This window comes from Hyperolius riggenbachi, chromosome 9 (genome assembly GCF_040937935.1).
Source record: "Hyperolius riggenbachi isolate aHypRig1 chromosome 9, aHypRig1.pri, whole genome shotgun sequence".
Taxonomy (NCBI): domain Eukaryota; kingdom Metazoa; phylum Chordata; class Amphibia; order Anura; family Hyperoliidae; genus Hyperolius; species Hyperolius riggenbachi.
Genome location: NC_090654.1, coordinates 189626987 through 189652012, shown reverse-complemented (window position 1 = coordinate 189652012; position 25026 = coordinate 189626987). Strand labels below are relative to the sequence as shown.

The following is a 25026-nucleotide window of genomic DNA, read 5'->3' as shown; positions in this document are numbered from 1 at the left end:
AGCCATCAACTAGTTTGCTTCTAATAACTAGTACCAGATATATTGGCAGTTTAAAGAAAATATATAGGTTTTTTTGTTTATTTTTTATAGCTAATTTAAAAAATATATTTTAAAATGTAATTTAAAACCTTACCAGGTGGAGCTTTAGGCCTCATTCACAGTGGGACGATGCGTTGTAATGCGATGTTAAAGTTGCAACGCAGGATTATAATGCAACTCCAAAAATAGGTGGTAATGCATATTAACAATGTGTTACCGGCACATACAGTAGGTACAGTAAAGCATACAGGCAATAAAAAGTATGCTTTCCTGTACCTGGTAATGCATAACTCTACACGTTACAATGCGACGTTAACGGCGCACTGTGAATGCCACATAGGATTAGCATTGCAGTGCGGTAAGCTGTGTTAAGAGTTTATAATGCAATATAAAATAAGAACAAATTTATAATGTTTCACTGGTTTCTAATTATTTTTAAGTGCTCATCACAAATAGATAACATATGTTCCCTTTAGGGTTTAAAAAGCTTTTTCAGTCCTTAAAGAGACTCTGTAACAAATTTTTCAGCCTTAGTTCTTCTATCCTATAAGTTCCTATGCCTGTTCTAATCTGCTCTGGCTTACTGCAGTCTTTCCTAACTGCACTGTCTCTGTAATAAATCAATGTATCTTTCCTCTGTCCTGTTTGTCGGGCTAAAGCTTGATTGTGTGGAATGTGCAGGGCTGCTTGTGATTGGTAGAAGCGATACACACCCTCTGCAGGCCCCCTGCATACTCTGAATGACTCATACACTATGCTTAGCTGAGCCTATTAGAAGCTGGTTAGTTTGTTTGTAAACACTGCCTAAAACTGTTAATTACAAGCCAGGATTGCAGCAGAGAGTGGCAGAAACAGCACAGAGGGGCCCAGGAGAAAATAAGGAATAGAATGGTATGCTTTTTAGTGTAAGAATATTAGAGTACAGATTCTCTTTAATCTTGTGTTATTTTTTTAGTGCCAGCTTTCTGCTGTTCAAGTGGACCCAAATTAAAAATACAAGATTTCAGAAATACAATCTATTTTCTAAATTATAATAATAGCAGCCTTTTTTCAGCTGCACGATGACAAATATAAAATATTTTACATTTATTGGAGGAACACCTCCCTTCCTTTCATATTGCCGGGACAGAATCCGGCAAACTGGTGGAGTAGGTGGGGTCCGGAAAAGCAGGAATTGCTCATTGCTGCCACCTGTATAACCCTAGTTATGAAAAGAGGAGGGTGAAAAGCATGCACTGAAATGCTCATAGGCTTGATGGAGTGTTTTTTTTATCTTTGTATGTGTCAGAGTGGTGCAACTAAATATTTTGAATTAAAAAAATGTTTGGTTTGGGTCCGCTTTAAGATGATTCAAGTAGCCTTCCATCCACCCAATCTCCTTGCAATCCATACATCTCTTTTCTCCCCCCTTCACTGCCAGGATTGCTAGTGTTTCTTCTTTGATATGGCCAAGTGGCTGTATTCTACAGTGCATACTACTGATGATTTCCTTTATGCCGGAACTGGAAGTTCAGGCTCAGGCCATCTAGTGTCAGGACCATAACCCTTGCACTTCATGCCAGGCATTATTTTAAAGTGGATTCTTAGTAACCTGTTCTCTGCTGATCACAGTCCAGTTAGTTGTCAGATGTCGAATTAGAACCTTATTGTTTCCATACAGAAGCCCTGTTTATGTGCATTGTACCTGAGTGGCGAATGTGACTGTTATTACCCTTATTATTATTTTAAATAGAAGGTAGTCTAATCCATCTCCTAAATATGAATACAAAATAATGTGGCCCTCAAGACAAGGGGTAAGACAGAGCTCATACAGTTTCAAAGACAACAGAAAGAGTCGGTTCTGCCTGGTGGAAATTGCTTACAGCTTCAGTGATTGGAAAAGTCCTTGCCAGTCCCCAACATTTGTACTAATCAGACTTGTGTCTAGGAGGCTGTCCCAAAAATATGTTTAATTATTAAATCTAACTAATGCACCTTCATGCCTTATGATAATGCTGATATTTTTTTCTTTATAGAATCCTCTAACGCTTCATTATTGACCAATGCCGAAAAGATTGCCACAATTACGACCACACATACGCCTCAGACAATAGCCCAGGAAACAAAGTAAGATTTTGCCATAAACTGCTTCCTTGGCAGTGGCTGGGATTAATGTCTTTATGTAGCTTTTCATTATATTGTGACTGCAGCTTCTTCATGGGTTTCTGTTTATTTCTATATCTAGGAACAACGCAAAACCAAAGCAAGAGCCACAGTTTGAGTTTAAAAATCCACCAGCCACACAGGTAAGATATATCAACCAGTATCCTCAAAGCCTGTAAAAATTGCTTTAAAAACAAGTACTTTTAAAATTTACTTCCATTGCTCCCCATTTGTATTTATAATTATGGGTATATTTAAAGTGTAACAGAGATGGCACACTAGCGCTCATTTATACTTACCTGGGGCTTCCACAGCGGCAAAACGGAGGGGCAGAGGAGGATGGTGACTGGGGCCACAATGCCCCTCTCACTCTTCCTTCACAGAGAGGGGCGGGAAGAGGCGGCGATCCGTGCGGTGATTGACGCCAGGAGGGGCAGGGCTGAAGCTGAAAGCTCTGCCCCTTCCAGGAAATGCCGGCGGATTGCCCCCCGGGAGATTTGGGGGCTCTGCAGCCCTCCGTTTAGCGGCGGGGATGCGGCGGATTACTTGGAAGCACTGAAGCGAACTATAAGGAAGCTTTTGCCGGCGAGGGCCACAACATATTGTATCGAGGGCTGCAAATGGCCCGCGGGCCGCGAGTTTGAGACCCCTGTGCTAGAGGAAAGAGCGGGATGGCAATTAATACATCCCTACCAGCATATGGAGGGTACACTCCACCAGACAGCTGGCCTAAAAAGGATGACATCTGAAAAGTAAAAAATAAAGTAAAATAATAATTGTTCCTTCCTTTTCATTAGAGTACAAATATTTCACGTTCTATGTAATTAGTATTACATTTTTAAAATTTAGATCCACTTTAGCCTCAAGATCTTGTTGTTGGCAAGGGTTAGGATGAATCTATCGTACAGCCAGTTAGTGGGATAGAATGGGACATATTGAACATGAGGTGAACCTCGGGTCAAAAAACAAATCCTTACCTAAGAGCCTTCAGTGGCTTCCTGTGTCCTCATTGCCCCTTACCCCCACTCGCTGGGACCCTCCTGAAGTTTGTGACCATACTCCTCCTCGTGCACGAGAATGGCCATGCCTGTGCAGTAGCATGGAGCCACTTGTCCATGAGTGGCTCTGGATTACTGTGCAGGCACAGTACAGCCATGCTCGTGCATGAAAGAGCATGGTTGGGATCAGAAATCAGACAAGCTCTTATCAGATTTCTTTTGGGCGTCTCTGAGTGGCAACAATGGTCCTGAGTATGACCTGTGAGGCTTCTACAGGATCCAAAGGCATCCCTTTTTTTTAGGCAAGTATTTGTTTTTGGTAACCCGAGGTTCCCCTCGGGTACACTTTAAATCTTCCCAAACAGAAAAGCTGTACTGTCCTGTTTCTCTGACTAGAGTAGCACTTTAAAGAACCTATCATACTATATACTCATGGCCATAATGAAAACTGCAGAATATCATCTATTATAAGAAAGAGAAACAGGCAGGATCGTCTTGCTGGATGTTTATAGAAGATGTACTCTCCTCCTTATCCTGGTGGAAAGCCAATTCACAATGCGTGTTGTTCTGTTCTGATAAGCTTCCCCTTCAGCAACAAACAAACCCATAGAAAACATGTTGTCTTGCAATACATCGGCTATAGAGGCTATTTTCCTGAAAACTGCTTGCTTATGGAATTTTTCATAGCGCATTTATCAAGTAGAGAGACAGATATTGTGCTGATGAGCCGCTCAACTAATCCATAACGCGTTTCACACGATAGCTCAAGTGTGGAGATAAGGGGCCATAACTCAGCTAAACGAGCATTGGGCAAAACGGGATGTGGCAGATAGTGTATTTATTCCGATGCAGCTAAATATTTTTCCTGTAATACAACATGATTTTCTCAAAATGTATTTTTTACTTTATAGTGCCTGTCTTAGTCTTCTTATACAGGTTGCACACACAAACTCTATATCACTGTACTTAAGATAGGCAGACGCATGATTGGTTACAAAATTATAGTGGTGCAGTTTGTAGTAATGCAGTTTGGATTTATTTCTTCCCAAAGTTTAGTTTCAATAATTTTAGACTGTATCAAAGTACTTAAAATAACCATTCAAATGGGTGGTTTATAGACTTTTTCATTTATTTAGGAAGCATTTCTCCTTAAGCCCAGTTTCCACTAGCCAGTTTTCGCATCGAAGAAATGGACACGTTCACAGATTCCATGTTATTTATAGGATCCATGCAAATTTGTCAATCTGAAATAGATCTGTTTGATCTGCTGCAGTAAGCAAAACGCAAATTTGGGACCTGCAGGATAATTCCCAGAACGCCAATAGTATCCATTCTCTCTAGGTTGGTCGCCACTTATGTTCCTGCTCTGTTCACATGTCTTCGGACATCTCAAGTCTTCGGCCACTGTTGGCTTAATCGCTCGGGTCCACTCGCCAATATATAGATCAGAATCCCAGCGAAAGCATCAAGCTCCAATAGACAAACGAGAATCCTGCCTAAGAACAGGAAGGATTCTCATTGGCCAACCACTGATCAGTAAACCAATGACAATCCTCCCAGAAGGAGGATTAGTATTGGTCTTTTGAAATCCAATGACAGCCTGATGTTCCTGCCAGGACCCTGATACATACTGTATACCAGTGAGTGTCCCGAGCAGTTGAGCTAAGCAATGAGGCTAGCAGCTGCGGAGGGCCCAAATGGTAATAGGGAGTCGAACAGTGTTGGCAACAGAAGAGCGGGTTCACAGAAGTGAGTAGTGGGAACATGTCGATAGACACACGATGGGGTGCAGCATATCCAGCATTGTGAGAACCTAGCCTAGGGGTACAAAATAATTTCATCCTTTTTACCACCTCTTCCAGGATCAGAAGGCATCTATTTTGCATGGCCTTATGTTTGTGCTGTGGATCGTTCAATCGCTGCGTAATATGTTGGTGCTTTATAAATACAATAAATAACCATATTTACTTCTATAAATTCTGTGAACAGCTGCAGTCTGAATATTTGGTAGCCAGTGTTGAATTAAATCAAACATATCCAGGGTTCCTAAGGGCTGTGCATAATCCCTGTTATACACATGTATACAACTGAATCAAAAATATTTTATCCAATAGGGATTGTATTTCAGACAATTTGTGATGCTCAAGAAAATTCTTTCTCCTACGTAGTTATACGAAACTTGCGTAGTCTTAATAGAACAGAAGTATGCAGAGGCATAGTATGTTATAAATTCCTTGCCAGGGAGAAATCACCTTTTTCTGATTCTAAAAGTGGCCACTAATTGTCCAATTTCTAGCGAAAAATCGTTCGAGGAATCAGAAATTCTGATCTGATTGGTTGTAAATGATCTTTGTTGATGGACACAATCGATTACAAACGATTATATAAATACAGTAGTTGTCAGATTGGATTTTCATCAAATCAAAATTTGGATTTTCTTGTTGGTTGTGATAGATAGGAAGCAAAGATTGGTTCATTGATTGTGTAGTGAACGATATTTCTTCCAATCAGAATTATCTGATCGCTAGAATAATATTTTGCTAAAAATTGGACAGTTAGTGGCCATCTTAAGCTGAATGCTTATAACATGCAGATACCTAATGCAACTTTGGGAATGAACTACAGTACGGTAGAAAAAAGAATGATTGGAAGCCAGAAAAGATGGTGTGTTAACAGGTTGACATGTCGCTTTACTAACCTATCATCGGGTCCCACCAACCGTGCATATCTCTCGGGTAACCTCATGTATGCATAGGTGAAGTAATTGGAGCTTTAACAATGCTAGTATACCTAAAACATGCACTGTTCAGTGAGATTTGAGGTTAGATTTGACAATTCTGAGCTAACAAAGTAATGAAGCTGTCATAAGGGCATACACAGAAGAGACTAGAAAGGAGGTAGAATAGAATAGAAGATCACACAATGTGTAAATGTTTAGTGTAGCCACACTTAAAAAATCTCAATGTGGGACAAAAAAAAAAAGGTGCAGAGATATAAAATAAAACAAAGAAGCTATGTGCAACCAAACGCTATGGATTGGGGGGGATGGACAATCTCTACCTTAAAAATGTTCTTGTTGTAATCCAGGAATGCCACAACAAACTAGGAAAGAAAATCGCACAAAGTTAGTTAAAACTCCATACAGATGCATCAGTAATTTGTACATATCTACCTACTCCACTCTGAGAATTTGGAATAATTCCAGTGACCATAGTGAGTTCTCTTTTCTTTTGTAATTTGGAGTTTCAGCCCTGGAGGAATGTCATGTGACATTTTCAGAAATGACTACTTTAGACCGTTATTCGTTTTCTAATTTAACTGCTATCCCAAAGAGGGGAGGGTGTTTTGGGTAACCAGGGTGTACTTTAATTGTGCCATGAGGTAATCTTATGACAGTTGTACTCAGTTAAAAAACTTTTTTTCAGCCAACCTGCACAGGGATTACACATAGTGATATACACCATTCTGATGTTATTTACAAAGGTTAAGTACATCCTATAATCAGCAGCTACTCACTTGTAATTTATACTGCAGCAAATATACCAACAGTCAGAAGCGACATGTGACATGTACAGTCACTAAACCACATACCAACCAAGAAGGTCACATGGCACAGTACATATACCAATTCTGCCTACTGATTCATTACCCAGCAACACAGCAGCCAGAGGCATAAGAACAAGGGATGCATAGGATGCAACTGCAACAGGATCCCTGCACCAGAAGGCTTCCCAATGTCCTTCTTCAGCTGCTACATTAGTTTCATTGGTGTTGTAGAGACGACTCTGCGATCAATAGGCAAGCTGATCTTGATTTGCTCATCTAGTCAGTGTAGTGTTACCAAGGCAAAGAGGATGGTGATGCACACAAGAATTAATATGAAGTCCCATGAATGTTTTAATTTACATCCCGATGAAATGCCCGAGTTTGTGTACAATTCTAGAATAGGAGGACTAAGATCCAGGCTAATGGTTGCTCATAAAAGGGTGCTGTGAATTAATGTTGTTTGCTTTGTGTAGATGTGATGTAAGGCATCATAATGTTTGTCAGAGACACTTCACCAGGCTGTAGAATCGCATACACTTCTGTAGCCGCAGAGTGTGGTTTAGGAATTCTTAACAACCAATGTCTCATTTATTATGTTTTAGCAACAAGAGCCAGAATTTTACTCAGTGGACCTTGACAAAGGCACAAAAGGATTTGGGTTTAGCCTGCGAGGAGGAAAGGAGTACAACATGGACCTTTATGTCCTCCGCCTAGCTGAAGATGGGCCTGCAGAGAAGTGTGGAAAGATGAGGGTAGGTATCAACATTTCATCTTTCTATTCAACCAAATATGGTTCAATCAGGCTTTAAGGCACAACTTTGCTTGAAATCAGTATTTCAGTTCAAATTGTTGCTACCAAGCTGAAACATAATTTTACTGAGTGACATTTCCTGACCATGCTCATCTGTCTTACCAAGTGTTGTTGAGCCACATGTTGATATGCTTCTTCCAATAAACTCCTCCTAAAGTGAAGTAAACAGACAAGTGTCTCCAGCACTAAGGGCTGGAACCCACAGGAGCGCTTTTGGCAGTGTTTTGGCAGCACTGCGATGCGCTAGCAGTTTGCCAAAACGCTGGGCTAATGTTAATGGATGGGGCAACTTCCACAGGAGCGTTTGCGTTTCTCAGAAACGCAAACGCAGGACGTGCAGCATTTTGGGAGCGTTAGCGCTTCAATGTAAAGTATTGAAACGCTAGCGGAAACGCTCAGCAAAACCTAAACTGAGCGGTTTTGCTAGCGTTTTGCGGTTCAGCACACTGTAACAAAATGAAAAATAATTCACAGGACCAATCAGGATCAAAACGCAAAACGCTATGCACCCGCTGGGCAAAAAAATACAATGTTGCAAAACATGACCAAAAACGCACATGAATCCACTTGCAAACCGCTCAGACAAAACGCTAGCGGTTGCGTTTTGCGTTTGCTGATTTCAGTGGGTTCCAGGCCTAAGAGGGGAGGATGCAGACATGCTCCAGGGCTGGTGGTGCTCTTACCAATTCATCAACTAAGTTATTGACATTGTATATTTCTTAATACAGTACAGTATATATATATATATATATTTTAGTGAAAAATGTTTGTTCTCAGTTAGGAACATATAGGTAGTTACAAAGAGACAGTCCAATTGCTTGATGCTTCATCCACTGGTTTTATAAGCCAAAAAACATTTTGTTTTCTTCACAAGTCTATGGCATGAAGAAATGTGAGTAGTAGTTCTAGTTTATTAAATATTCAGTAAAAGTGACAAACCTTTTATATTAGCAGACCCAAGCCCGTTTAAAAACGGGCTCTAGGGTCTATGTTTTTCACCCGCCGCATGTACTGCACATGCCCCCGCCGCACACCCGGCCGCCCGCTCACACGCCCGCCTGGCTCCGTCCCTGTCCTCCTGTCTGTGAGGCTGGGTCCGTGCTGCACACATGCACAGTAGCAAAAAGCACGGACCCAGCTGCACAGAGACAACTGTCCCTGCTGTACGCAGGGACAGTTGCCTATTATTATATAGGATATATACACACACACACACACACACACACACACACTTATATAATCTCACCTGGGGCTTCTACCGACCCTCCGCAGACATCCTGTGCCCACGCCAGGACACAGCGGTCCTCTGCCGCGGCTTGCTTCCGATATTTGCGACTTTAACATTGCAAGCCACTGCGCGTCCCGGCGCGGGCACAGGACGTCTGTGTGGGGCTGGTAAGTTAAACTCATGGGCCCATATGCAATTCACTTTTTCTCCTGAGTTTTGTCCTAGGTGATATTTTAGCAACTTGCCATAAAATGCCTTTTAAGTCACCAGCAAGCAAGAAAATACTCAAAATAAATTTGATAGAACTTTTTCACCAACTTTTGGGTATATTTTCAATTGTAAAATGATGAAAATTTTGTTTACAGAGAAGATGAAAATTATCTCCTAGGAGAGAACTCAGGTGAAAAGGGGTAATTCATTGCATTCTACTCTTTTTGTGAAGCAACACTTTAAACATGTTGTTCTGCTTAACAGAGTTTAATGTATACACTTTTGTGGGGTTGATGCACAATATCACAGTAATACTGCCATGCACAGACACTGCACGGCAGTATTACCCTTATTTCAGGCAGCAAATACCACAAGTTATGCTATTAGAGAACCACAGTACTCAAGTAGGGGTACCATTACTACAGTAACTTACGTTACTAACCAGCATTACCGTTAGTAACGTGTCTTGCCATACTAATTGTCACGGTACCAGAGTACTGCGGATTGCCCTAATAGCTTAACTTAATACTGTCTTGCAGTGTGTGTGCATGACAGTACTACCGCAATGTTGTTCACCAACATCTATGTCACCTACTTTTGAATAGAGAGTCTGGCTATTCTGTGCTGCAATAAATTCTTGTATTTTTACAGACCTAAAGCATAGCAATAAATGGGAATTACAAATCACTTTCCAAGTATCACTTAAAATATATGCAATCACCTTTAAACATTATGCAGCATCTGTGAACATGATTGGCGTCCAGATAGTTTAATGCATTGCTTTAGTGAATTTTCCCTAAAAACCAACCCACATGGTAACTCTGGAACTAGAGTAATTTTATCACTTGATGCTAATAAGGACTTCGACTCAATTGAATTGACCTATATGTTGGCCGTGTTGGAAAGGTTTGGATTTGGCCCTTATTTTAAGAGATGGTTTGGTATATTGTACAGCTCCCCCAGGGCTAAGATAAGGGTCAACTCAATAATATCTCATAGTTTTAACATTGCACATGGTACAAGACAGGGGTGCCCACTTTCACCACTATTATTTGCCATTGCGGAGGAGCCCTTGGCCCAAGCTATTCAGTCATCGCAACTGATCCAAGGATTAAAAGTTGACCAGATAGAGGAACGTATATCTCTATATGCAGACGATGTGCTGGTATATCTCGCAGATCCGGGCCCCTCCTTAAATGCAGTCCTGCATATCTATGACCGTTTTGGTTCGCTGTCTGGATTAACAATAAATTGGTCCAAATCAGTGCTTTTCCCGTTAGACATCTTCAATCTCAATAAAATTACCCCCCGATCTAATCTGCAAATAGTAGAAAAATTTTAATAACTTTGGGTGTGGATCCAGCGTTTACCTGAGGGGTTCCTCGAGTCCAACCTACAGCCAACTCTAGAATCCGTAGAAAACCGACTCAAGAAATGGTCTTCACTCCCTCTTAATCTATGCGGTAGAGTATGCATAATTTGAATGATTGTAGCTCCTAAACTCCTTTATATCCTGCAGATGGCTCCAAGGTGGATTCCGCGAATAATATTTAAACACATTGACTTGATTATTACATCCTTTATATGGTCAAATTCTAGAATAGCCTTGTCTACGCTACAACTACCGGTCTCACATGGAGGACTTGCAGTTCCCAATATTCTCTTGTATTACCTGGCGGCCCAATTTATACCTATCTCTTACTGGATTAGCGATCATAGGCGGGACTCTTCATTGGCACTGAAAGCTGATGTTGCCAGCTCTTATGAATCCTTATGTGGAGCCATCTACAGATATTCAGTGCCAGGCAGCGGGGAGGGCACATCACTCATACGCAACACAATTCAAGTTTATAAAACTACCCGTAAACTCCTGAAAGAGCCTCTGAGGCCTATATCGTTTAGTACCTAGGTTCTCAACGTGTGGTACGCGTACGCCAGGGGGTACTTCTGATGGTTCCAGGGGGTACTCGGGCTTTATATACTTAACCAAGAATAACAAATTTAGAGTTGTAGAAAATGATAAATAATATTTAAACAACACCAAATTAGTGTTTTCGCTATTTAAAAGCAATAGTAAAGGCTTGGAAATAGTTTAGAACCAATTATCATGTACTAGCTTTAAATATATATTTGTCAAGGGGTACTTGTGATAATGTTTACTATGCTAAGGGGTACTTGGTGAGTACAGGGTTTTAAAAGGGGTACATACCAATAAAATGTTGAGAAACACTGGTTTAGTACACCGATATGGTTTAATAAAAACCTACCAGAATTCTCTCTGTGTCTGACCCCCGCTTCTGGATACAGCATTATATAAAATATTTACATCAACTATTCTCTGATGGCTGTTTTAAGGACTTCTAACAGTTCCGTGTGGGATTTGACCTACCCAGACATGCCCTGTTTAGATATTTTCAACTTAGGCATGCTGTGCGGGCTCAAATTGGGTTACATGATGTAGATCTTTCACCTTCAGGTTTAGAGCACCTGCTCTTACAAAAAGACAGGACCAAAGAAATTTCTAGATATTACACCTTCCTGTTGACATCTCGATATGCCCCCAAAATGTCATGTGTGAGGAGGCGGTGGCTGGGCACAGAGACAGTCTTTAACAAAGAGGATTGGGAAGACTTTGAAGAATGCTATCATAAATCAGTCATAGCGGCATTTGATAAATTAATCCATTTAAAATGGTTTCAGCAAGCTTATTTATTCCCTGCTCGCTTAAAAAGAATGAGTGCTTTACATGATGGTCGCTGCTTTAAGTGTGGTCAAGAAAGTGCAGATTTCCTCCACTGCGTATGGCTCTGCCCTCAGGTAAATAACTACTGGAAATCAGTAACCCATTTTCTAAGAGACATCTTAGGCCTGCTGGACGTTTTTACGTTCAAAGCTTGTATGCTAGGTATATTGCAAGATATTGTATGTAGCCACCGAGAAAAACTGCTTCTCCAGATGTTGTTATTCTACTCTAGGAAGTCCCTAATATTACGTTGGAAATTGAGGTCGGTACCATGCCTATCAGACTGGAAGAGGTTGGTGAATTTGGCTTTACCTCTTTGTAAGCTGACTTACCAATCTCACAATCAGCCTAACAAATTTAATAAAATTTGGTCAAAGTGAGTTGACTCTTCAGATACCGTCATACCTAATTTAGATATTACCATCTCAGTCCAGGATATAGCTCTTAGCTGAATTTGATGTGTGGTTCATGCATGTTACCAAGGGAGCTCCTAACCTCTCTTAACCTGCTGAGCGGTCTGGACGAGCTCAGCTCGTCCAACACCGCCAGAGGCTGCCGCTCAGGCCCTGCTGGGCCGATTTTCACCAAATAAAGTGCAGCACACGCAGCCGGCACTTTGCCAGCCGCGTGTGCTGCCTGATCGCCGCTGCAGCGCGGCGATCCGCCGCGTGCAGCGGCGAAAGAGGGTCCCCCCAGCCGCCCGAGCCCAGCGTAGCCGGAACAAACAGTTCCGGCCAGCGCTAAGGGCTGGATCGGAGGCGGCAGACGTCAGGACGTCGGATGACGTCACTCCGCTCGTCGCCATGGCGACGAGGGAAGCGAAACACGGAGGGCCGCTCATTGCGGCCTTCCGTGTTATTTCTTGCCGCCGGAGGCGATCAGAAGATCGCCTCCGGAGCGCCCTCTAGTGGGCTTTCATGCAGCCAACTTTCAGTTGGCTGCATGAAATAGTTTTTTTTTTATTAAAAAAAAACCCTCCCGCAGCCACCCTGGCGATTTAATCAGAACGCCAGGGTGGTTAATGTATTTTCCTGAACAGTCAGTATGCTATTTTTATCTGTCCATATGTAATGTGCTAGTGTGTGTGTGTGTGTGTGTGTGTGTGTGTGTGTGTGTGTGTGTGTGTGTGTGTGTATATGTATATATATGTGTGTGTATAGATATATATATATATATATATGTGTGTGTATATATATGTATATATATATATATATATATATATATATATATACATATATATATATATATATATTAGCAGACCCAAGCCCGTTTACAAACGGGCTCTAGGGTCTGTTTTTCGCCGCATCGCATGTACTGCGCACAAGCGCGCATACACGCTGCACACCCGGCCGTTCCTGGCCCTGTCCTCCTGGCTCTGTGAGGCTGGGTTAGTGCAGTAGCAAAAAGCATGAACCCAGCTTCACAGAGACAACTGTCACTGCTGTACACAGGGACAGTTGGCTATTATTATATAGGATGGAGATATATATATATATATATATATATATATATATATATATATATATATATATATATAATCATTTCTCAATGCAGCTTTCTCAATATCTTCTCTAGATTGTAACCCATCCAGGTTAATGTTCTTTTTTGTTATGTTTGGGTTTACTCCTTCTGGAGTCGGTTCTGTTTTGTTGAAAAACTTTCAATAAAAAATCTGTTATAAAAAAAAAAATGCTTAAAAAACTAAATTTGCCAGTCAAACCAGTAGATGGAGCTCCAAAAAAAGGAAACATTAATGTGTAATTATTTATGGTGTTGGTGAAAAGGAAAAAAAAACAATTCTATGTATTCCTTTAGCAGGAATATGAGGAATTTATTTTATGTATTAGTTAAAAGTGAACCTCAGGAAGATGAATTATATTACATGTGAAATGTCTCACATGTGGAAACATGAAGAACAGTGCAGTGAAATCTGGAGCATTAACACAGAGTTAGCAGTCAAATTTCTTGCTTCATTTAAAGGGAACCTTAAGTGACATGTGACAAATCATGAACTAAAGGTGTACATGTACAGTGGCAAGAATACAAATACCTATGCTGTGTTCCTTTTCTTATTTCTCTCCCTGAAAGGGTTCATATTCAGTTACGCAACTGACAGTTTCTTTCCAGTCAGGACCCAGTCAGACTATAGCATCCCTCAATGATACGGAATTAAAGCTTTCTTTGCAGGTTTCACAGAAGTAAACAATAGATTTACGTTTAATACTTAAGTTTTTTGTTTTGAATCCTTCAGGTCGTTTTTTGTTTTTTTTTGTAGTATGAAATAGTCTGTTTATTGTTTCTTGCTGGAAGTGAAATAATAGCTTGTGCATTGCTTTTTGCAGGTTGGCGATGAGATTTTGGAAATTAATGGAGAGACCACAAAGAACATGAAGCACACGCGGGCAATTGAACTGATTAAAAATGGTGGTCGGCGAGTGCGTCTTAGTCTGAAACGCGGGGATGGTTCTGTGCCAGAATATGGTGGGTCAAACACTGAAAACCTTCCTTTGCTCCCTACCATCACTCCATGAATGATCTTTTTCTGTCAAGAATCTGGAGCAGGAAATACTTTTTTTCTCCTTTCAAAAAAATTTTTCTTTAAAATCACCAGTGTCTTACCAACTCTTGTGAAATCTGATTAATTGCTTCGCTTGTACTGAATTTCCGCTCTCCTCAACCTCTGCTTGCTTCTGTGGACTTTGGGGCTCAGTATGAGGATTTAAAAAAACAAAACAAAAAAAAAAAAATCAACGTAGCATCTTTTTGGTCAAGGAGAAACGTAAAAAAAAAAATCGTCTATTTGTTAAAACTCTACTGTATTGAACTGTGCCAAACTGTTATGATTCTTTTGTAACAAATAAGGAAATTGCCATTTACAAAAAAAAATGTAATGGGGATCACACACTTTATGAATTCTTCCTAATTTGCCTGCACTGCTAACATAAAGTCTGTGAATGGTTGATTTTCCTGCTTTTTTTTAAGCAGTGTTTACCGGATAAAAATAGATTTTATTTGTCAAAGCCTACGTGGATAAAAGGAAATTTATTTAAAGAGTATGGAGATATATATGTTATCAGGGAACTGAATATTCTGAACGTAATTCTATTTTATGCGAGAGTATGTTCTAGCGAATACTGTATTAATTTTAGGATATTGTAAAATATTCCTATTTAAAAAGAATTGCTGAAGGCTCCTATATATTTCTGTATAGGGTATGTCCCAACCAAAGGTCTTCAAAGTTTTTATGAACCATTGTGGAGACATTTAGTCATTCCATTCTTTTTTTTTTATTGCCATTTTATGCTTTATTAGATTACTATAATTTCATTGGGCATTGGCATATTTTAGATCTGTACTGGTCTGGAAAAGGGTTTGACAAATTTACTAGTCTTGAAGTTATAAAAAATCATGAATTAAAATACTGTTACGGGCTATTAAAGTGTTGTAAAGTACCCTATTTTGCTACATTAAAATGTATTTGATTCTTAATTGGAAACATCTGAAATAGTAGAAATGACAGTTTCATTTTGGAACTGCTGTTTTGACTGGCAAATCTTTAACTAGAAAGTTCTCTTGTTTTCACTGTTAGTTAGTCGAGATACCTTAAAGAGGAACTTTACCCAAGGATTGAACTTCATTCCAGTCAGTACCCGGTATCCCCTTTCCTATGAGAAATCTTAACCTTTTTTTCTAATATATCAGACCCACATGTGTCATGACCAAGGTCCTGACAGGCTGCTGTTTGTAAACCTCTTGCATTGTGGGAAATAACAGCTTTTTCCAACTGCCAACCAAACCATATCTCCCTCTGTGCGTAGAACTCTCAGTAACGAGCATTCTGTACAGATCACCTGGCAGAACTAAAGAGGTCACCACCAGTGATAAATTTCAGAATGTAAATCAGGGAGAGGAAGATTATGCAAACACTGACTAAATAGTCTATAAATGAATATTTTAAAAAAAAAAGCAATTTTATTATGTTATTTTGACTACAGTTCCTCTTTAAGGCCATAGGTAACAATACAACTTAAGTATTAGTTACCTCAGGAGACTTGACACCTGTAATTTGCCATTTAAACCAGCAGGTACAGCTCAAATACACATATTTACAACAGTTTCTACTAGTTCGTAGTTTCCTAATTTAAAAGGAAAATTGTTACAAGTGAATTTATTTATGTACAGTATAGCATACCATTGACCAGTTATAGCAAAACTGGAATAAGGATGATGCAATTTGGTGCCTAACTCAATAAATTGGAAGAGCAAGATTTCCAAACCCTTATAGTTTCTTCACAAGACGTATCGGATGAGATGAGATGAGGAAACTTTAAAGGTCTGGAAAGTTTGCTTTATCAATGTACTGAGCTAGCCATTAAGTAGTATATATCTTTCTCCTATAACAGAAATGTAATAATCACTATACCATCCCTTTAATTACTGTACCATAACACCATGGAAACTCGTCACTGCTCTGAGTAATCTGATTTAATCTTTTCTTAAAAGGGAAGTTTCTGCTGTTTCTTTCTTTCTTTTCTTTTTTCCTTTTTAGCTTTATTGCCAGAAATATTGTGGCTAACACATATTATATTCACAATGCAGACTCTCAGAAGGCTGAGGTCTCTTTACTGAGCTTGTATGCAAACTTTGGTTTAGATAGCTGAAAATGGAGCCTTGGTGCTGGAAAAAAGGAGGGACTTGACATTACAATTTTGCTGGTCAATACATTTTTTAGTATTAGGTTTTTATAAATATCCATCATTTTGTTAGGGAGATTCTCCTTTATCTGGCCACAATGACAACTTGTCCCTGTAACAGTAAGTGGGACAGACATGTGCAGCTACAGTTCTGGAACTCAAGGATAGGATTTGGATAGATTTTTGTTATTCTGGAGTAAAACAATATCTGTACTCTAAACTCTACCTCAATGTGGATTACAGCATTATGCTGGAGAATTTACAGGGTTTTGAAAGTGGTTATAATGTAAACTTCATCTTTGTAGACCAGGAATGTGAGAACTCCCAACCTGCATACCCGTTTACGGTGAATTACTTAGAAAAGGTTATAGCCAGATTATCAATGTTAGCCTTGAAACTAGCATTTCTTAGAATGTCAGCAATTATATTCCCCAGATTTTACTAGTGAGAGCTATATACTCACATATGGTATTACACAGATTCTTCAGTAATAATTTTAATGCTTGTAAAATGTCCTTGATCAATTTAGAGTTGAAATTTAGATAGTTACATGTGCCAGTTAATGGCTTGTACCTATGTCAAATGTTAGGAAGAATTGTATTAGTAGTAAATCAGGTGTTAAAATAATTGTGCCATTTTAAAGAGAAACTTGTAACTACATATAGTAGAATGAAGTTTATTGTTCAGGATACCCACTTTTACATTAAATACCCTAGTTACAACATCACAAACACTTCCTGTAGCTATATATTGCTTTATATTGGTATGTAGCTATGCTGAAGCTTAGCCTAGGCTTTTTATTCTGCGGAATTAACTCTTCCCCCCCCCCACCCCACCCCCAAGCATTCTGGGACCCCAGATATATTTTTTTTACTGGCTTTAGAATTTTCAGTAAATAAACATTCTGCAGAGTTCACCTGCCAGTACTTTACTATACTCCTTATAAATATTGTAAACAAAAAAAAAAAGCAATTTTATTTACTGTACTCTCTATAAATCAATATTCTAAACAAAAAAACACAATTTTATTCATTATTTTGACTACAGTTCTTCTTTAGCAATAGGCCACACTAATGTGCTTCACCATTGAATGTTTGTATGAGACTGAAGTCTCTCTATTCCTGTAAAATATGAAATCTGACACCGATCAATATCTATAGCTTTGTTGCTGTCACTTTTCAGACAATCAATACCAAATCTTTGTCCTGTTGAGATGAGATTTTCTGTGTCATGCAGTAGGTCTGATAAAAATAAACTTCTGAAGTACATTCCCACATAGCCCAGACAAATGCAGTATTTAAACAGTGGACTGCGCACATACTTGCTGTTCTAGCTATCAGTGTCATCTTTAGGGGAAACTGTGGCAGAGAGATATTTGGAGGCTGAAAAAAATACTTTTAGACTGTAGCTGAACATAGTTCAGGTTACATGAGGAAAAAATGAGATATATTGGATCAAATGAAATATATAATTTTTTTGTACTGAAAGAAAACCTTTTTTTTTTTCTAATTGGGAACCTACTACATAGTACATGTTTTTTTAATCTCCCTGTTTTACTAAAAAGTTATGTAAATATAAAAGCAAACCTCTTTATTGGTCTGTTAAACAAGGTTCTGACATTGCAGAAGCCAAGGTTCCTGACTTGGTAGCTTGTATTTAAAGAGGAGCTGTCAGCCATACTATCTCAGAAAAAAAAACACATACTATAAGTAGATAAATACTTTCCGTACTTACATAACATATGTATTGCACTGTCCACGTTTTGATTTTATTGATTTTTGTACAGTAAAAAAGAGAAAATCCTTCTTAGCATTTCCCATTTTAAGTGTGGCTATTTTGAAGCCAAGCCAGATGTCATTTCCTGCCCTACACTCCTCTGCCTGATTTGCCCGCCCTCCACTATAGAAAGTGCATTGTCTCAGCATGAGAAATATTGGCCAATCAGAGCGGAACAGAGGTGGGGGAGGGGAAAACAGGAGGGAAAGAGACTTCAGCCAATCAGGCTGCATTAGTTAAGTCTGAGGGGAAATAGAGAAGCAAAAAAGGACAACACAGCATGCCCTGCAACTTCCTTTTTGTGTACCAAATTTTGTGTGCGCCAAATAGGAGTCAGGTAAACTGGGGAATGATAATTTATCAACAAGAAAAGTAATAGTGATTTTATCTTTTGGATTGCCTGGTTGGCATCCTTATTACTTGTTTACCAGATAAATATAAAGAATTGATTTTATGCCCGACAGTTGCACTTAAAAGACGTACCGTAATACTTCCTTTATCTGTGTATTGATATTTCCCCCACTCTTCCAGTGATGTCACAGCCTAGGCTGTTAAGCTATGTGGAATTCTCCTCCCAGAGCATTCTGGGAGACCAGATATTTATTTCACACACCTGACAGCACTAAATGTGTCCCCACGTGATAACTTTCAGAATGTAAATTAGGGTGAGGAAAGATTTTATAATTCAGGAAGTTTAAGCCCATTGTAATGTAGTAATATTGTAAAAAAAAAATAAGCAATTTTTATGTAGCTTTCAGTATGGTTTCTCTTTAAGCCCCATTGTTCACTACAGACATGTAGGGTAATAAAACAAAAAATGTTTCCTAGATAAAAAACACTTGTTGGGCAAGTCAGCAGAGCAGATAGAGTATCAATAAAAGAAACATTCATTATTTGTAATTATTATTGATTTATAAAGCGCCAACATATTCCGTGGCGCTGTGCAAAGTAAATACTTTTTATTTCCCAGGAAAAGAAAACATCTGTTCAGTTTTTAATACTATATTTTGTTATTTAATGAATACAGTATTTCACAAAAGTGGGTACACCGCTCTTTTTTGTAAATATTTTATTGTATCTCTTCATGGGCAACAATGAAGATACTTATACACTTATATCTTACAATATCTATATATCTTACATATATCAATGTAAAGTAGTCAGTGTACAGTTTGTATAACAGAGTAAATTTGCTGTCCCAACATATTAACTTAACACAAAGCCAATAATGTCAAAACTACTCGCAAAAAAAGTCCTGCTTAAAGCGGATCCGAGATGAAAAACTAACTATAAGAAGTAACTTGTTTAGTTTACACAGAAAATCTAGCTGAAAACCGCTTCAACAGAATATGATTATTTCTTCCTGTGAGACAATGACTGCGGCCATGTTCTGTTTGTAAACAATACACACAGGCAAGCTGATCTGCATCTCCAGCCCTCATCCTGTGAAAACCTAATTCCCCCTCCTCCCCTCTGCCTCTAAAATCTCTGGCTAGTAACACCCCCCCCCCCCTCCTGCCCAGACTGAGCTCCCATAAGCCCTTGCTACTGTCTGAAAATGCCAAGGCACTCTGAAAAGCTGTGGGCGAGGCTTGTTTAGTTTATAGAGAATTAGAGCATTAAACCAAAAACAAAAAAGTATTTGGCTTGAGGAATGCCCTATAAACTATATGAAAGGAACACAATTATGAATTGAGTAAAAGTTTATTTCGGATCCACTTTAATTAGACATTTGTGTTTCAAGATCTTGGGTGTGAATGGGGACAAAATGTGTTAAATATGGTGTTATCAATCTCATACTTTTTCTTATACTGGCACTGGACATTAAATTGTATCAAAGTGTCATATTTTCAGTATTTTCCCATGAAAAAAAAATACTATATTTTACAAAACGGGAGAGGTGTGCTCATTTTTGTGAAATGCTGAGAATATTTTAGAAATCTAGACCGCAAAATATGTATTTAAATAAAAAACACAGAATACTTCCCTTTTAACAGAAGTTGTCAAAAGTCCCAAATTTATTTGAAAACCGCTGCTAATTTAACGTTTCTTGGTATTGATGTAATTTTATTTTGTAATCTTTCTATGCATTAGCATTGACTAGAGCTCATATTACTAGAGCTTATAGTAATATTTAAGCAAGTTACAACTTACCCTCACCATCTTCTTAAGATTAAAATCAGGAAAAAGAAATAAAATCCCAATGATTTGTTCAAAATATATTGCTGTATGCAAGTATATTATGTATATATTTTAAGTTCCATTATTTTAATGGTTTCTCATTAAAGATGCACTGTATTGTTACGTACCCGTTGTATGAACTGTCCTATTATGAGGGAACGGACCTCAATATGACATGGCTGTTGCACTGATGAGACCGATGGGAAGCCAGTTGAGTTTCTTTGAGTTTTGGCAGAATTTTTGCTTTATTTATTTGTATAAAATAAAGACTATAATGCAGAGACTTTGAAAGTTTTGCTGCTAAAAGCTGTACAGGTATATACTGATATGGGGGGTCATCTGTTTCATGCTCCCCATTATAACAAATGTGAAGTTCCAGCTTAACGCCTCTTAAATGGAACATGCTTCATAGTGAGGCTGTATTTTTTTGTAATGAGTTTTTTTTTGTATTTTAATTTTAATGTTGTGGTCTGTTGTGGACTTGTATGTATATATATATATATATATATATATATATATATATATATATATATATATATATATATATATATATATATATACACACACACATATTTTTTTGTTGAATGTAATGTCATTTTTTTTTTCTGGCAACCTGTTAATGTTTCCCTTTTTAAAAAAAAATATTATAGTCTTGTCTGTTAAAAAACACCTCACATTCTAGATGCCTAATGTCACAATAGAAGTCGCAATTTTCACAGCCTTATTTGGATGTCACCTAGCCAGCCTGGTCAAAATTAAAAAAAAAATAATAATAAACCATCCTAAAATATGAAGATTCAATATATCTGTTTCTCCGTTCCTCTTTTAATTTATAGGGTTTCTAAATCTTCTGCTTTTTCTCTTTCCTTCTCTCTTCTTCTTCATTTGTCTTGGTGCGGGGCTATACCTTCCTCAGCAATGATACCTCCTAATATCGCTGCATGTATGAGAAATGACAAGCTGGCCGAGCCTTGCATCTACCTTATGGGCCAAAATCAAACTACGGTTTGTAGCTAAGTAATACTAGGTGTTTATGTGCTGTGGCCTAATGATTACCCATTGCTTGTGCTTTTGCTAAACTTTCTAAGTGTCCAGCAACTCATGAACACGCTACATTTCTCTAAACTGTACATGTAAGTATTCTATTGGATGTTTACGAAGCAAGCCTTGTTACTCCATCGCAACCACATTACAAAAAGTACGCTTGCAAGCTTAATGTCCTATTCCAACCACAAGTTCTTAAGAAATAAGTATATGTCCAAGCATGGTCGATAGTTTACAAGACAAAGCACTACTGGTTGTGTGGCTTGATAAAGTGGACAGTGTGTAGAGTAACATCATTATAGTAGGCCAAAGATATTGCAATGCAATTTGAATATTTTTACTTTCTCTACAAAATATGCAGTGCTTTAGGTAGAACCTGATAAATGCATAAACAAATGCATTTTGTTTGTTCTCTAATAGAAAGTTTGTTGGAAGCTGATCAAAGTGAAAATAACCAGGATAGTATTCTTGTCATAAGTTTTTGAATGGATGGAGTTTCACCTAAAATGGTAGGGTTAGGGGGTAACTGGCTGACTTAGGAATTATTTAGGTGAAAATCATGGTTAAATGAAGTCTAAAACAGATAGATTATCAAACATAGAACGTTACTGAAAGGGTTTAATATTAGTTTAGTGCAAAGTCTAACAAGGTTGACACATAACACAACAAGCAAAAATGTATAGCAATATGGTTAATACATGTTAACACCAAATAGACGCATAGTGCACAGCCTTCCCCTCATTCGTGAATTGTGACAGTGAGTTGGGTGGGTGTGACCATGTGACACCCCCCAAGTAGGAAGAATAGCAGATGCCAACTCCATTTTCCACCATGCCTGCATAACAGTAGAAAGTTTACCCTCTACATGAGGATGAACTTTTAGGTAAGCCCTTAGCAATTGTAAGACCACAATCTGCTCACAGGAAACTACTCAGTTTCCAGTGGTCTTAAGATTGTACTGTTATATGGTCAGTGACGGTCAAGCACCAATAAAGACCATTACATTGGAAATGAAGAATGGATTTAAAGCTAACACTCATTGACTAATGTATGCATTCAGTAAATGTTTATGTGAATCAATTAATTTAACAGGCTTCGGTTAATACTCGTTCTGACTGCATTAACAAACTTGTGCAACGTACACTAACATAAGGAGTAAGGTCACGTTTTAGCTTATTTGCAAAACTAATATTATGTTTTTCTCTCCAGAAGCCAGCAGTGACAGGAACAGCCCCACAGCCAGCACACAAAATCTTTCGAAAATGAACACTTTATCATCTGAAAGACATCACATGCCATTGGAGTTCAGTTACTCACCGAATACTCACAAGTCATTACAGCATGAGGAAAAAACAACTTATGTCAAAGATCCTAAGGGCAGCAGGGACTACAATAGACAACATAATGACCATCACACTTGGAATGGGTCCTCTAAAAACTATTCTGTACAGAGTGGCCGAAGGGACAGGTCCCCTGAGGCCAGGCGGCCAAGGCAAGGGGAAAAAATGGCTGTCAATGGACAGAAAAAACTGTCTTCTGACAAGAGAGGTGAAAGTGCAAGGAGTGCTGAAAATACTTTGGAGAGAAAAGAGAGAGATCGCTATGAACGAAGGAGAGATAGTTCTACGCAAAGAAACAGAGAAAGGTCCCCAGTGCGAAAAAGGGATGGGTCACCCAGCCGTAGAAGAAAATCTCTGGATCGATTTATGGATCAAAGAAGATCACCTGATAGAAAAAGAGAGAGTTCTCCTGAAAGAAGACGAGCAAAGTCATCTGACAGAAGACGGGAAAGATCTCCTGACAGAAGACGGGACCGCTCCCCTGAAAAGAGGAGAGAAAGATCTCAAGAACGGAGAAGGGAAAGATCCCCTGACAGACGGCACAGAGATCAAAAATCCAGCAACCGAGATCGGGATGAACATAGTCTGAAATCTGATACAATGAGGAATGCTAGACATCCCCCTGAACAACGAAGGAGACCGTATAAGGAATGTAGCACAGACCTCAGTATCTGATCAATCTGATGTCACATTCCAGCCTTTCTTTAAAGAGGCTTTGAGAACAAAAGTTCTTTATAGTGTCTTACTTATCTAACAACTGACACATAATGACCCTATAGTACCATGAAATGTTTTATGCAGATGAAACCTTACTACGGAGTGTTGTGCCTGATGTATATTAAAGAAAGTATTTTTGATGTATCTTTTTTAAGTTATTTGCCAAATGTAAACCCCTAAGGGATCTAACATGTTCTTCAAGAAGGTGTTTTATTGACTACATTCACTTTTGGACTTTAATTTCTGACATTTCTTCTTTAGAACATGTTCATGGCACTGGACAGCAAACTGTAAACTTTTTTTTTCAGTTTTTCACTAGGTTTCTTTCTTTTCTGACTGTTCATTGTGTTCAGTTGCAATTGATGTAATTAGTATGCTGGTGGTGGGAACATCTTTGAAGAATCTAAAGTCAGTCTGAGTGATGAAATGGAAGGTAGAACAGTATAGGAGTATACTCAAGACTACTAATTTAATGAAGGAGTTCTATAAGCACACTTGATAAAAGATACATTAGCATTTTTTTGTTAGGTGGGCATTCAGATAAATTGGTCATGCCACCTGCTAAAAGTTCTTGCCATAGTTAACTGAAACCTCAAAATAATCATATAGCATTTCGGAGACTAGCAGACTACTGGGCTACAGCTTGCAAGCAACATTCCAAAGTTAACTTGTGTCTAATCTGCATAGCTATAGGCCATAAAGCAGGTCAGTGGCAATATCGTGGAAGAGTCCAATGCAACTCTTGCAGTGCTTTCCACCACCAAAGTGTTCAGCTGAAGAAACTGTTCATTGTGTGAGAACCAGAGTTGTGGCACCTTGTAGCCTGCAAGTTTTGAGAACTTAAGTACTTATCTCTGTGCGATAAAATGTTTATTCTTTATGTGCTTCCTTTGAACATTTGCAGTGCTTGCTATACGCTAAAGGCCTAAAATAGCAAGTTTGATTCTATGCTTCTATGATTTTACATTTTTCTAACTGGGATGTCTTGCTGTGAGGGTGACAAGAAAGTGGCCCTGGAGCCACAGGACCTGACTTACTTTGATAGTTTAGGAAAGGAGATCAGAATTAATACTGCAAACATGACTTAGATTTATTAAACATTGCTATTGTTTAGAAGAGGTCAGAGGGCTGCACATAAGTCCCAAGTTAATGCAGGGTTATGAAAATTTAAGCAGCTTGAAAGTAGACCAATCAAATTCCATTTTGGCGAGATTTGATTAGTGATTTACTGTATATCGACAGTGACATCATCAGGAACTAATGGAGGGGAGCTAATGCAAGTTGACTGAGCTGCACTGAGAGGAAATGAAGGTCCTGGCGGCTAGTGGTGGAATTGGTAAGCACTTCCCACTGCATTAGCTCTGCATACAGTCACGGGGGAAGGAAGAAGGAGGGTGCTTGGGAGACATAGCAAAAGGGAGATCTGTTCACCAACAGACTAACATCCAGGGTGCAAGTCAGGGATGAGAGAGAGTTGGGGGGTCAGGAGGGGGATAATAGCTGCACTTGAGGACCAGAAGGGGTTAATAGCTGCACTTGGGGACCAGGAGGCATAAT

At 38.8% G+C, this 25026-nt stretch overlaps 1 protein-coding gene across 17 annotated transcripts in view; it reads left to right on the top strand.

Moving 5' to 3' along the window:
- MAGI1 (membrane associated guanylate kinase, WW and PDZ domain containing 1) overlaps nucleotides 1–23613 on the top strand; it is an 869123-nt gene extending 845510 nt beyond the window's left edge. For 15 of the 17 annotated variants that reach the window (XM_068253813.1, XM_068253811.1, XM_068253812.1 and 12 more), the window contains 5 exons: nucleotides 2055–2145; nucleotides 2264–2324; nucleotides 7328–7477; nucleotides 14060–14198; nucleotides 22622–23613. In XM_068253813.1, coding sequence (XP_068109914.1) covers nucleotides 2055–2145; nucleotides 2264–2324; nucleotides 7328–7477; nucleotides 14060–14198; nucleotides 22622–23427 — 1247 coding nt within the window. In that variant the 3' untranslated portion in view covers nucleotides 23428–23613. Of the gene's footprint in view, nucleotides 1–2054; nucleotides 2146–2263; nucleotides 2325–7327; nucleotides 7478–14059; nucleotides 14199–21284; nucleotides 21374–22621 lie in introns of all 17 variants that reach the window. The other 2 variants (XM_068253822.1, XM_068253818.1) reach the window with 1 other exon arrangement.
- The last annotated feature ends 1413 nt before the right edge of the window (nucleotides 23614–25026 follow it).